This window comes from Microtus ochrogaster, linkage group LG3 (assembly GCF_000317375.1).
Source record: "Microtus ochrogaster isolate Prairie Vole_2 linkage group LG3, MicOch1.0, whole genome shotgun sequence".
NCBI classification, from domain to species: Eukaryota; Metazoa; Chordata; class Mammalia; order Rodentia; family Cricetidae; genus Microtus; species Microtus ochrogaster.
In genome coordinates, this window is record NC_022029.1 from 21,680,060 (window position 1) to 21,695,091 (window position 15,032).

Sequence of the window (15,032 nt, forward strand, 5' to 3'; positions counted from 1 at the left end):
ATAGCATGTTTAGTAAGTATAAAGTGACAGTGTGAATATGCAGAAACAGCATTACATTTGTTCATTTTTGAACAAATCTAATACATAACCAAAGAACAACAAAAACCACAACAGCAAGAAAAAATACCATGCTTTAAATGACAACATACCTCTAAATGACATGCTGAATCACAAATTCTATTAACGGTATACACTTACCATTTCATCTGCCAAAATGCCATTAAGTCCATGTTTATGCACCAGTGCCAGCCAATTCAAACCAACCTTCTGATAGGGCTTGAGTGATAAACTGATAAAGAAACAAATATCACAGATTTATACTTTTATTAATTTTCCACACTAATATAGAAATTTTCTGGACTATATAACTTTCTGACATTTGGGTTATAATAAACACACACAAAAATGCCTAGAACTATCTAGATGAGCCTTACCTTTTAGCCTGACGCTTACATTTTAAGAAAGAAAATCTAAAACATAATCCATAATAATTTTAAAATCTCATAAAAATGTACTCAAAGTTCTGACATTTCCTTTGGCGGCACAAATTACATAAAACATTTTTATATTTGGTCGCATCAGATGACCAAGTTGCTGAATTCCATAAATGATCCAATATTAATCATGATAAATATTATTAAATTCATATATATTCTATGAAAGTAGATTAGATTATATTGACTAGACTAAAGAACTTAAAAGTTATAGAACTAAACCCACAAAAAATTTTGTTCTTTTGCCAGGCTGCTTAATAATAGCTTTGTGTAGCTCTAGAATTACATATATGCACATATATGCATATATTTACATATATATATATAAATTTGTTAGGTATTGATCAATACCAAAGTAATATGCAAGTGTTTTTAACTTTTTAACTTGGAAATGCATAAACAAATCAATCTCTAAGAACAACTTAGAGAGTTATAATGGATGAAAACATTTTCCTAAATGTTTAAAACTAAAATTATTAACAACCGTTTTACTGAAAACCTAATAAGAACACATGTCATTTTTCAGATATTACTCTATTAACTTTTAAAGAATACTATAAGTAGCTATTGTCATGGCTTTACAGATGAAAAAATGAGATTCAGTAATCTGGGTTGTACAACTACAAAATGTAAAGTCTCAGATTTTAATTTGGGAAGTCACACTCAATCCAAAGCCTATTCTCACATTAGGAGGACAGCGCTCACCACACATAAATGTGGAAGCCTATACTACTCCCCAGCTTTTACTCTGCCCCCTTAGTTTCTCCTACATACACTCAGTTACATACATACAGAAAAGAGGTCTGGACATAAGCTGATGAATCTAAGTGACTATGGGGTTCAACTCTGAAACCAAAGCATCTTCATTCCAGTGAGGTGGGGTTGAAAGTCCTCCACCTTAAACATGAATCTGTGTTTCAGCCTTGGTGATTGCCATACATAAAAACATTTCTCACTAAAAAGTAACAATACAAAGAAGAAAAATATCAACATTTCTGAAGTCATCATAGTGATTTGCCCTTCTTTCAAAAAAAAAAAAAAAAGAATCCTGTTTCCAATGTTATTTCTGTGCTCCTACAAAGGCAATGAGCCTATCCATGCAACACCATTGCCTTGAGAAATGGGAAAAGACTTGATTCAATGAGACATACTCTAAAACCTATCTTTAAAAAAAAAAATTATGTGTACAAGTGTTTGGCCATCTTTGCACTACATGCACTCCTGATGCCTAGAGACCAGAACTCAAGTTATAGTGGTTTGTGAGTTGCTCAAAAGCTGGAAACTGAAGTCAGATATTCTGCAAAAGCAGTATGTGCTTCTAAGTTCTGAGCCATTTCTCTCTCAAAGCGTACCCTTTAACCACAAAATAACAAAACCCAAAAGCTTTTGCTGACCTATGCCATGGTCAAGTCAATAACTAATTCTCTACTAAATATTACTGAGTCCTTATCAATGCTTTCTTTAGTCATTATATAAAGTTGGCATTTTATGAAAACAAGATTTTGGTAAAAGAGGAGATTATAACATTTATAAATGCATTTGAGGACTGCCATAACCCTCCAACACACAATCTATCACATAAAAAACAAGGAATATTATTCAACCAAAACTACAAAAGTTTTCATCACTAATATAGGTTTAAAAGATCTGTCAAAAATGCCTACACACAAATGTTTAAATGTAGTAAATGAATAGCACCAACTATTTGAAAATACACATTCAAAGAAGATTGATTTATTTTCAATCACAAGGAAGCCTAAGGTACCTGGATTAGCTATTTGACTAAATAGTTTTATTGAATTGAAATATTTGTTTCACAAACACATACTCATATATAAGTGTGCATATAGGTGTGTGTGGATATATATTTATGCATGTGCTACTTGGCTGTGTTACTTAGTATGACAAAATTGCTGTCTGGTACAGATCCTTTCTCCAGAACACAAATGGACCCACATAAAAAGATCAACAAAGACCTTGGTAGGTTTAAGAAAAAAAATTTAAACTATATTTACTGGATGTGGATATAGCTCAATTGTTAAGAGTGCTTACCTAGCATGGATGAAGCCCTGGGTCAAATCCCCAATACCACTTTTTAAAAAGAAAGAAAAAACTCTATTTAATATGACAAAGTATTGAAATAGGTACATTCTTTCTCTAGCATGTCCTATTATTTAGATGTTATATATTCAAACTCCCTCCCACTTATTTTGACACATTCCTAAGAATCTGAATGACTATGTCAATACCAACCATGCATTTACTAATAAAAATGTAGAAAGTATTCAGAACTCTAAATGTACAATCTGATAAACATCTCTAGGCTGGAGATTCTCTTGCCTGCCATGGAGGAAAATGCTACTTTAAGATCTCCTGAAGAAATGGATTATTTGGAAGCAGCTTTTCTGTTATGGGGGGTGGGGGAAACACTCCCGATCATTATGATTCTTCAGTGTGAAATGAAGTAAGGTCTACATCTGCTGTGAGAAAAGCTAGTTTCAACATGATTTCCAAAGGAGGGAAAGGACAGAAGCTGAGATGCCAGAACTGCATATAATTAGTGAGAAATTCAAAATGTGGAGCTGGAGAAGCTTGTTTAAACAGTGTTCCACACAAAGACAAGATCTGCCATCCAACCAAAAGTTCATGATCATTTAAGCATGTCATGGCTCCTAAAAATATTACTATATTAGTCAATGAAAAGAACTATTCAACCTAAACTATATGCATCGACACCATACCATGACATTTTTCTTTTTAATATTATTGTCAAAGGTCCCAACTCCTACTTAAAAACAGGACAGAAGGCTTCTCCTGTCAAACAAGCTAAAGACTTTTTATAGATTTAGCTTGGAAAAGACAGACAACATACTATATGCTGAACAAGTTAGAAATCTTTTCAGTGAGAATTTAAAACCGGTCAATTCCATATCAACTACTGAAGCCTTTGAGATGGCTACAGCTACAGTAAGAAAAATCCATGGAACAATATCCAACATGCTTACTCTAAAATTTAAGCTAATTAAGGTGAAATTTTATGCCACTGCACCTTGCATCATTACATTTTATCTTCAAACAAGTTTGACACTGTAAAATAATAAGTTTGAATATGTAATAGTTTTAAAATACACATGACAATTTTTATTTTTCTCTACAAAGATTTTATTTTTTAAATGATTTGTTGTTATTATTTATGTGCATGGGAAGAGAGGGGTATGTGAATGCCCACAGAGGCCAGAAAAAGGCACCAAACCACAGGAGCAAAATGGATTTCCAGGCATTTGTAAGCTGCCGGATGTGGGTGCTGGGAACTGAACTCAAGTCCTGAGGAGCAGCAGTAAGCACTCTTAACAGATGAGCCAACTCATATACTCGATGTCATTTATAACACGAAGTTCTGAAATGTCTGTATCTCCAAAGGCAAATTTTCTCCTATTACAGTTCATAATAATTTACACTGGAAACTAAACACTTAGCTTTAGGATTGCTTCTGTGTATACTATGACACAAGGCCATGTTCTGTTAAGAGAAAGATCCTAGGGCTAGGGATGTAACACAGGACTGTACTCAATGGGGAACGGCTGGGTTCTATCCCTAGCACTATCAAAGCTAAATAAAGATGCAAGTGTGGTAGTTGCTGTCTAGACACGATTAACTGTAAGGATTAACTCCAAATGTTTCTACACTGGCAGCCACAAAGGTTGGACAGTCTGAGCAAAAATGGTGGGAGGGAGGGTTCACCTAAGACTTTGATCTAACGAGAACTTAAAAATTAATTTCTCATCTATCAAGCATTTCATTAAAAATAAAAATATCATAATGAAACCCATTACTATTTATATTAAACTATGGCTTTAATCCCTTAGTCTAAGGGAAGGAGAGTAATACCTGACCACACTATTTAGAAGAGGAATTGTGAACGTGGGTTGAAAGTTTGTGAGTGATGCGGTCAAGTACAATTTGAACTCCAAGTTATGATAAAGTGGACTCAACTGGGAAAGTCTGGCAGAGTGAAGAACCCCCACGTCCACGATGAAGAACAAGCAGCAGCAGCAGCTCCAACTATACTTAGGAGATGACTTTGCTGACATAGTTCTGTCTACGCAACACACAAAGGGCTTCTTTTGTGGGAGCTGCATCTCGTTTCCCTACACCACCACAAAGCACCCTAGAAGGGTACAGAAAAGATTCGAGCTTACTATTAAAGGCCAATAACCACATCTTTTACTGCTTGCTTCATACTATGATTTTGAACTATTAACAAATGATCATCAGCAAACATGCTTTGATCATTAAATTAGAAAAGTATCAGATGTAACTAAAATCAACTAAGGTAAACATTTTGCCAAAACCCTAGTGCTAAAATAAGAACAAGAAATATTTTCCATAACCATAAAAGTACAAACAATCCCCCCCTCTGTCTCTCACTCTCTCTCTGTGTCTCTCCCCCCTCCCTCCCTCCTCTGTCTCTGATTGTTAGGTCCTGCCCCCCCCCCCCATGGTCCAAACTAGCCTAGAACTCACAATTTGGCCAATGCTGCCCTAAAACTCATGTTGATCCTCCCTTCTTGGCCTCCCTGCTGGGATTCCAGGGACAAGGGAGGCATCATGCTTGGCTTTTTTTTTTTTTAACTTGCTTTTAAGGTTGTGTAACACTACATAGTACTGATTTACTATAATCTATTTCAACTATTCCCTGGTTTGAAGAAGCTGAGCTATTTTCATGGTTCTGCCACCACAAAAAGTATCACAAGCCAAGGGTAGCTGTATGGTGGAATACAACTATAAACTTAGCACTAAGTAGGTGAGTCAGGAGGATTGCCATGAATTTGAGACCAGCTTAGGCTTCAGAGTGAGCACTAAGCCAGCTAAGGCTGTCTCAATAACCAAAATAAATAAATAAATAAATAAATAAAGAAAGAAAGAAAGAAAGAAAGAAAGAAAGAAAGAAAGAAAGCCCAAGAAAGCATTCAAATAAGCAATTGCATATGTTTCCCAAAAAGGAAGTATTCTGATCAACTCTACATTTCCAAACTACTTAAAATTAAGTAAACTATTAGAAGAAATTAAAAATGTACTTTTTCCTACCACAATCCTCCAATACCACATAAGCAGTTCACAATTACGAAATGCCACTTGAGTATTTACTGATTGTTGGATGGTTCTGCGGGTTTAGCTTTTGTCAGGGCTCTGGCACGGTATTTTATTGAGTAGCATCTGGAAGACTGTGTAGAGTTACTATCTGCCATGTCCTCTGCAAGGTATTTCTATCCCCAAGGAGACTGAAATATCTGGGCTTTTCAAACTAGTTAAGAAACACAAAGAGCAAAACACTTGGTTTACACAAGCATGGCTAAAACCATCCTTATAGCTTCTGAGAATATACAGAAAACTATCTATTAGTAGATAAGGAAGACAAAGGTTATATAAGACTACATGACACAACAGAATAAAATATCCTGCTGGGGAATGGACAATCAATGAAAATAGACTTGTATGCCACTGAGAAAACTCAGGGAGCTTTCTTCTAACCCTAGTTGCTGAATAACAATTAATTTCTCTAGCCACAATGCAAATAAATGTCCAGATGCTTTATACATGATCAAAAGAAATGTGTTTAATTAATGGTACCTTTGGTTTAGAATGGAGGGCTGCTCTATGTTCCATCCGCCTCCATTTCCGGTGAGCATGGTTACTTGTTTGGTCAATTTATTTGAAATGTCTTCACATTTGTTCATAAGTCTTATAACTACATCCCTTTCTTGAATTAGTGTTTTACAATTCCATATCAAATCTTCAGATAGGCCATTGATTTTGGACATCTTTGTAAACTACGACATAAAAAGAAAAATAGTTTAACAGTTCAAATCTAATAACAGAATGCTATTTCTTTTCTACTTACCTAATTAGTTTATTTAAGGTTTCACCCATGACTTAGACTAGCTTCAAAATTGTAACCGTCTCACTTGTGCAGGAGTGCACAACCATGCTGAACAGCCAGCTTCTTTCTTTACAGGGAGAAAGTCTGTAAAGTCTTATTACTCAAGTACTGAGTGAACTGGTTTTTTCCTATCCACATCTCAATTCCTATGTGGTTCACTCTGATATCCTGCCACTTCCAACACACTATATATCTTTTCACACAAAATACATAATCTCCAATTTTCAATTTGACAGTGGTAGCAACTGTTTCCTTATATTAGAAATATTGTTTTTATAGTTCCTATCCACTGATTTTTTTCCACCAAAGCACAGCTTCACACCATTAGTAAAGATAATACCAAAATGTACTACTGTGGGTCTACACTCTCTTCCATTTATACTATTTTCTGTGAGTACTGAATATTAAGAATATTGAATATTAAGATATATCTATCAAACTACAACCCTACAAGTATCAAAAAGTTATTTATCATTCAACATACCAAACGGTTTGCTTGCTTGTTTTTGAGGCAGGCTCTCATTATATGGCCTAGGCTTGGAACTCATCCAGATCTGCCTGACTCTGCCTCCTTAGTAATGGCATTAAAGGCATGCATCACGACACCGGTTATTATCTTACTTTTTTTTTAATTTTATTTTTTTAAAAAGAAAACAACCTTTTTTCATTTTACATACCAATCCCGGATCCCACCCCTCCCCTCCTCCCATTCCTTCCATCTCCCTCCCTATCACACTCGCCTATTATCTTACTTTTAAACTGAGAGTATTAATTAGAAAAGTATCACAAATCAAAAGATAACTTTATGGATCTAAGTATATGCCTCAGTGGTACAGCATTTGCCAGCATGTGGAAGACCCTGGGCTTGATCACAGCAGCACACACACAAGCTAATTATGACCAATTTAATAATTAGAAAAATTCATTAAGACCAACTATAATATAGCATCTATGTAAATGATTTTGTGTGAAATTTTAAAGAATGTCTTCCCAAGGAAAGCATGAACTGAATTTTTCATACAGATAGCTGACAGCCCACACCCTGAAGAACAAAGCTGAATTATCTTGTGCAAAGGATGAAAAAGCTCAGAAACCACTTGACAGTCTGCTGAGAAGAAAAGTAGAAAAGCTCATAGTCCAGAACTGAAGAGATAAAGCTAACACACAGCCATCTGCTAGATTAAAAACAGATCATTTTGTTTCATATCACCATGCAATATTTACCATATACTTCAAAGTTACCATAAGTCATCTTTGTGGTTACAGTGTTTCTAAATTCAATAAGAAACCCACACAAATAGAAATTTAACATTTCTAAAATATGCTATTTTTGCAAAAAAAATGCAATTTGTAACAAAATACATTTTCATTTCTATACTAGAGTAAGTTGGTAGGAGACAAACTCTCTAATCTATTCTACTGGAACTTTGTTGTTGACAAGTCTCACAACGTATAACCGGATGGCCTAGAACTCACTATATAAACCTCGTATCCTTTAACAAACTCCAGCCTACCACTGGCTGCCCAGTGGAGGGATTAAAGACATGTGCCACCATGCCCAGTATGTCACAAAACGGAACTGTGAAACACTGATACGTTTGTCCTTTATTTTTAAAATATTTATTTGATTTGATTTTATGTTTATGAGTGTTTGTCCTTCATGTATGTGCCCTGCATTTGCACAGTGCCCACAGAGAGCAGAAGATGGCATCATATAACCTGGGACTGGAGTTACAGACAGCTGTGACATTCCATATTAATGCTGGGAATCAAAACTAGATCTTTTACAAGAGTCACAAATGTTCTTGAACATTCAGATGTCTGTCCCATGATTCAAAATACTGATGTTTGCACATTACATTTCTACAGGAACAATAGTCAAGCAAATACTCTCAGCGAGCCCTTGCCCTCCCTCTTGGTTCATTCAGGGGGAAATTGTCCACAATCATTAGGTAAAGAGTTTCTACTGGAAGTTTTCATTAAAACACCAATTTTTTCAAAAGAATAAAAAGTTAGAGAGAAAAAAAATTGCATGGGACTGACCTAGGCCTACCTACATGTTATAGTTGTGTGGCTTGGTCTTCTTGTGGGCTCCTTACACTGGGAGCAGAGGCTGTCCATAGTGCTTTGGCTGCCTTTTGGGAACCTATTTCTTATACTGGGTTGCCTTGCCCAGCCTTAATACAAGGAGAGGTGCCTGGTCTTACTGCAACTTGATATGCCAAATTTAGTTCTATCCATGGGGGCCTGGCCTTTTCTGAAAACAAAGAGAGAAGGGCTGGGAGAACAGGAGGGAGGGGAAACTGCAGCCAGGATGTAAAAAGACATCATAATAACAATAATAAGAGTAAATCATGAAAAAATAGAGCAAAAAAACCTCATCATGTCTACTGCGCAGGTTGTTGGAAGTTTGCATATGAAAGAGATCAAGATAGAACAGACACTGTGTGCAAGAAAATACATAGTGCATTCTACTCAACAACTTATTAAATCCAACAATTCTGGATCCATAAAATTTATAATATCATAAAGCTGCATAAAAGTCCAAAGTCTGTGCTTTTTTTCAATGAAAACAATCTTCACTCAAATAACTTTAAGACCTGGAGCCAGGGCTGGAGAGATGGCTGAGAGTTAAGAGTACTGCTGCTTTGTTTGGTTTTCAGCACCCACATCAGGTTAACTCAAGCCACCTATAACTCCAGCTCCAGAGTGCCCCACATCAGGTTAACTCAAGCCACCTATAACTCCAGCTCCAGAGTGCCCCACATCAGGTTAACTCAAGCCACCTATAACTCCAGCTCCAGAGTGCCCTACATCAGGTTAACTCAAGCCACCTATAACTCCAGCTCCAGAGTACCCAACATCATCTTCTCACCTCTGCAGGCATCCATACACATGTACATACAAAAAGTCATAAATGCACGCACATGAAAAAAAGGTAAAAAAATTTTTAAGCTCAAAGAAGTAATATTCTTTTCATTAATGTGATCTGATATTCCTTTTTGTAGCCAACTACCACTACATAAATTTTAGCAGGTTTTGTTTGTTTTGTTCTTTAGTAAACATGACTCTAACTCTAGAAGTATCTGCTATAAAGAAACAGCTCCTTCCTCACAGGGTTTACTGCTATTAGGAAGACCATCTAAGTGCTAAGAAGAAAGGATGAATTTTGCAGGCCTGTATCACAAGCAGGCTACTAAAATCTAGAAAGCCCTTTCAGTGCAGTAAGCCCAGATGTAAAAAAAAGAACTGTCTTAACTACAAGATCAACATGTCAGAGCCTAGAAGAGCATAGATGGTTTTCAACAAGAGTAGAATAGGACAAAGGACAATTCTGATGAACACTGTAAAGCAATTGAAAAGTTTTAAGTCAAAACGATTAAGATTTCTTATTTCTTATTTTAAAACACTGTGAAAACTGGACCACAAGAAGCTTTAAGCCTGCTAAGTTTCTTGTGTTTCCAAAAATTACTTAATGCGAGGTCTTGTGGCAGATGCTTGTAAATCCTGCCCTTGGGAGATGGAAACAGAAAGATCAAGACTTTGAAGATAGTTTCAACTATGACCATACACCAAGGTCAGCACTGGCTACATATGACCCTATACATATTTTCAATCCCTGCAATCAGGAGGCCAAAGCAAAAAGATCAAAAACTTGATGTCAAGTGAGGTCATACAGCCTTGTCTAAAACAATAAAAATTAAAATAAAAGGGACTCATGAGATGGCTCAGCAGTTACGAGCATTCCCTCGCTATTCTTCCAAAGGACCTAGGTTTAATTCCCAGAACCTGCAGGGGACAGTTAACAGTCACAATTGGAACTCCACCTCCAGGGAACCCAACACTTTCTCTTCTGGCTTCCATAGGCACCAAGTACACATAAGGTGTACAAACATACATGCAGGCAAAACATTCATACACATAAAAGAATTAAGCAAAAAAAAAAAAAAGTTTAATTCAAATAATTCTATGTACCAGAAGGGTGACTGCTGAAATTCTTAGTGTGAAATTCTCAATTCTAGTCCTGAGTATGGAAATATAAAAAACAAAAGAACATGGTACTTATAATGCAGAAAAGTTGAACAAAAGAGCAAAAGCCAACAGTTAAAACAACTATTGGAGATTTTAAATCCAAATTTAAGCAGTACAAAGTCACCCTATAAACAGAATTTTTAGTAAACCTAGGTCACAGATAAGCCAAGAAAATAGAATCTTGTTTATATGGCATGAAATGTATCAATAAAATGTTTGATGCTGAAACTTTCAAGTACTGGGTACCTTTGACAGAATTATTTTTTATTTTTTATTTTTTTATTTTATTTTATTTTATTTTTTGGTTTTTCGAGACAGGGTTTCTCTGTGGCTTTGGAGCCTGTCCTGGAACTAGCTCTGTAGACCAGGCTGGTCTCGAACTCACAGAGATCCGCCTGCCTCTGCCTCCCGAGTGCTGGGATTAAAGGCGTGCGCCACCATCGCCCGGCTCAGAATTATTTTTTAAAAGTACATTTTTCATTCCTATAGTGCTTCAACTTTACACAATAAAATCATCTTCAAAATCAATATTTATTTAGGGGCAATAAAGAAAACCTACAATTCCTACTTAATGGACAGTTCCATGTAAAAAGATTCTCCACATGCCACTGATTAGCACCTTTCATTAAAACTCAAGCAGCATCCCAAGAACTTTCTTCTCTGAAAGGCACAGTCTGACTGAGCAGGGACCTGCATGAGCAAGCATGAGGCCCTGAGCTTGAGGTCTGATACTGAGAACAGAAGAGAATGGAAGACCTGCCTAGTGGAGCTGAAGTACCTCTCTCCTGCCACAGCGTGTCACTCTTGCAAAACAAATACTTTTGAATTTTTATAAGAGAAAAACTGTTTAAAAGCAAATTGCTAAAATGACTTAATTCCTACTGAAGAAGCAGCTTGAGCAGTATTATTTATTATTCATTATTCCATATATCTGGCAGTAATTTTTGTAATTTAAGTAGAAGTTTATCTAGCTTGTACAAATTAAAACAAAGCCCCAGTAGAGCAAAAATCAATGAAGCCACTCTATCACAAAGGAAATAACTATTTCAGTGTTTTAAGTGGCAGGCAGATGGGCATTTTATAGAGTCAAGCAAGGGAAAGCCAGGCACCAGTCTGTGACTCACTGAGACAAAGCAACAGTGGCAGAACAAAGCCTTGGACAGGAGCTGAACCTGCTCAGGCAATGTTAAATTACATCTACACGGAACACAGCATTCATAAAGGAGATAGATACAGATCTGAAGATGGTAGGTAAACATTCATGAAGTAAGCTATTCATAAATACTATATTAAGTCGTATAAATACACATGCTTTTTGAACAAAGTATATTTTATTTTATTTCAGACAGGGTCTCCTATAGCCTAATATGGCCTAAAATTGTTCCATGGCCAAGAAGAATCTTGAACTTCTGATTGCCCTGTTTCTAGATCCCAAGTGCTATGATTATAGATATATGCGACCATGCCTGATTTATTTGGTGCCATGGATTGAACCTGTGCTGCACAGGTCCTATGGCAATTGAGTTATATCTCCAGCCCCATAAATGCACATTCTAATTTGCAGATAATAGTGCAATTAAAATTACAATACAGACATAATAGTACCCTTAATCTATTTTATACTAGGCTAGAAAGACCAAAGTTCAGCAAGTAATTGGTGAACTTATGGCATCAAAAGTGAACTTTGCCAATAAAAACTCCATTTTTACTACTTTAACAATACTGACTTAAACAAATGTCATTTTTGGCTCACTACATTTCAAAGACCGCTACACTTAATGCTTGTTTCCTTATATTAGCATGTAAAGTATTGCTATTGCTATTCTAAAAAAAAAAAAAAAAAAAAGACTTTGGGTAAAAGAGAAAAACCATAAAAGAAATCTAACATTATTTAAATCACAATACAAGGAAAAAGAAAGAAATGAATAAAGCTACAGATATTAATACTACTCTCAATTTACATCTTTTAAGTAGCCTTTTTTCCCTCAAATAAAATGAAGGTGATGAGATTTGAAAACATTTTAACTTAAGGAGGGAAAGGGGGGAAAGAAATCTTCTGGAAAGAAAATTAGAGCAACACAGAAAATTGCAGGACTTGGAATTATTATGATATACTATTAAAAGGCTAATATTAAGCAAATATGTTATATAGTATGTGAATCAGATTTATAGTACATTATATATCTAATGCTTTAAAGAAAACCCATCCTCTAGAACTTTTCAAAGTTTGGTTTAAAGTTTCCAAGTGCAAAAGCTGTATTTTCTATAAAATATTTATGAATTTACCAGTTTATTCAAACACTGGTAAACAGTCTTATAAATTTTAAGACAAAACTTCAATAATCATTTTACAGATTAAAGGATTTAAAAAGACTGTCCTGAATCTGTAATATCTTATAAGTTCAATAAGCTTTGTGTAACACAATTAAAACTTCAACTGCCATGGTAATTTCTTAGTGCAGCAGGTATCAAAATAAAAGTTTGGGAGGATAAGTATTTTTGTTATTAACAACAATGGATATATCACACTAACTAGATGGTTTTTATAGAGTAAATTAGATAGTTTTTATAGGAATGTGTATAATATTAATTTTTCCACTGATAATTTCACTAGTGTAATAAATTACTTTATTGTCACATTCAAAATGTCAAAGTAATTCTGGAAAGTAGAAGCTAAAAGCTTTAAGAAAAATAAATTTTAGGCTTACAGAGTAACTTGTCTAATTATTGATTTGCAAAAGCTTATTTATACACTTTGTTCAGGATAGCAAAACACTGTACTCAGTAAAATGAAATAAACTGTCTACTGTTCAGGTACCTTTACACTGTCTTATAAAACGTTCAGCATTAAGATGGGTGGCTAGGACAAACACTATAGTCCTTATGTTCCATTTCTTGAAAGGAAAAAAGTCAAGAGACTTAAGTAAGTAGTGCATAATCTCCAAATTCATGTCAAGACTGATAGAAACTCTGCCAATTAATTAAGAAGATATGTCTTCTCCAAGTTAAGTTCCTGAATATTTTTTTAAACATCTGGCACATATACCTTGGTAAAATTGTATAATCTGCTTTTATTATAAGCTATCTGGGCAAGTGCTTACAGTGACTACACAAACTGGTACAGATAACTACATCCCTTACTAAATAAATTAGAATCCTAACAAGCCTGAGCAATCTAACCCCATAACAACAGAGGAGACCATTAAAGATTAAAAGAAAAATAAAAGGGAGAAAAGAACGAGAAAGCCCTTCAGCAAATACCTCAACAAATAATCACTCAGGCAAAGTCAAACAAGTTTTGAAAGGGATCTGCTTTGACAGATGTTCTCTGGAAAAGCATACGCTTGGGGCAAAACGAAAGGTTTTGTCTGGTTTTGTGTGTGTCTGTGCAATGGACTAACTTTTCTATATGCTGAAATACCTTAGTTTACAAAAAAAGCTTTTAAAAACTGTTGTGCAGAAGCCTCCCTAATCAATACTTCAAGACATTTACCGAAGTCACTCAAGTTTATTTAGATTTGTTATAGGTACAAAATTAGTCACAAACACATGCATCTCCACTCCACAGCACAAGGATTAAAAACTCTGAAACCTCCACAAAGCAGCAAGAGCCGCCTCATCTCTCACAGCCATAAACAACCGTCCATATTGCTTTGCTTGGAGGGCCTATACATAACTCATGAATAAAGCCCCACATTTTCACAGAAGTTGAAGTAAAATCTAATACAGAAGCGTATCAATAGTAATAAGATTTGAGAACTGATTCATAAAACTCAAAAACCAGGTATTTTGGATAACACTCGTTCACAGGAAGTCAAATACCACAACACGATCGTGCAAAGTGTACTCACCAGAGCTCATCCCTTCTTTCTCCTACACTTGAATTCTATGCTTCCACAACTGTGCTACTTTTCCAATTAAAAATGCTGCAGCCTGCTATACTCCATCAAATGGCCACGTTCTTTAACCAGGAGAAACATGTTAGAAACTGAGCTGTCACATTTAGAAGAAAAAGAAAATAAACAACGGCTTCTTTGTGGGGAAGCATAAAGCACTTAGGCCGGTATGTGGGCCATGGAATGCCTCTGGCCGCTGCTACTGCTCTTCCAGTCTTGTAGTCAAATGTCTGCCACATTCCTCCGTTCTGTATGGTGTCTCAGCAGTAACAGATCAGAACTGGCTAGCAAACAACTCCTTCCTGAAAGTAAGCTCTAATTTCTTCTTCTGCAGTGAAATGAACCAAGTTTCTATGCAAAAGGATGAGTGACAGCACACCCAGCCAATCAGCTTGGGTTTTTCAGGAAAATCACCCCTTAATTCATTCAAAATTAGGTCATATGACAGACACTATTTGGAATACTATTGGCTTACAATGAAAGTAATGTTTGACTCTACACAGGATAAGGCCACCCATCTATGCTTCCCTGGGCTGAAGACAATCTGACTATAAACGGTACTGTAAATCAAACACTCTCACACACACACACACACACACACACACACACACACACACACACACACACACACACGCCTTACCAGAGCTTCCCAACTATTAAAGGGCCGGA

At 35.8% G+C, this 15,032-nt stretch overlaps 1 protein-coding gene across 6 annotated transcripts in view; it reads right to left on the reverse strand.

Moving 5' to 3' along the window:
• Smarcad1 (SWI/SNF-related, matrix-associated actin-dependent regulator of chromatin, subfamily a, containing DEAD/H box 1) overlaps positions 1-15,032 on the reverse strand; it is a 68,184-nt gene that overhangs the window by 17,960 nt on the left and 35,192 nt on the right. For 3 of the 6 annotated variants that reach the window (XM_013351290.2, XM_026785925.1, XM_026785926.1), the window contains exons 10-11: positions 6,126-6,325; positions 199-289 (exon numbers count right to left, since the gene is read on the reverse strand). In XM_013351290.2, the coding sequence (XP_013206744.1) occupies positions 199-289; positions 6,126-6,325 (291 nt within the window). The other 3 variants (XM_013351291.1, XM_026785928.1, XM_026785929.1) reach the window with 3 other exon arrangements.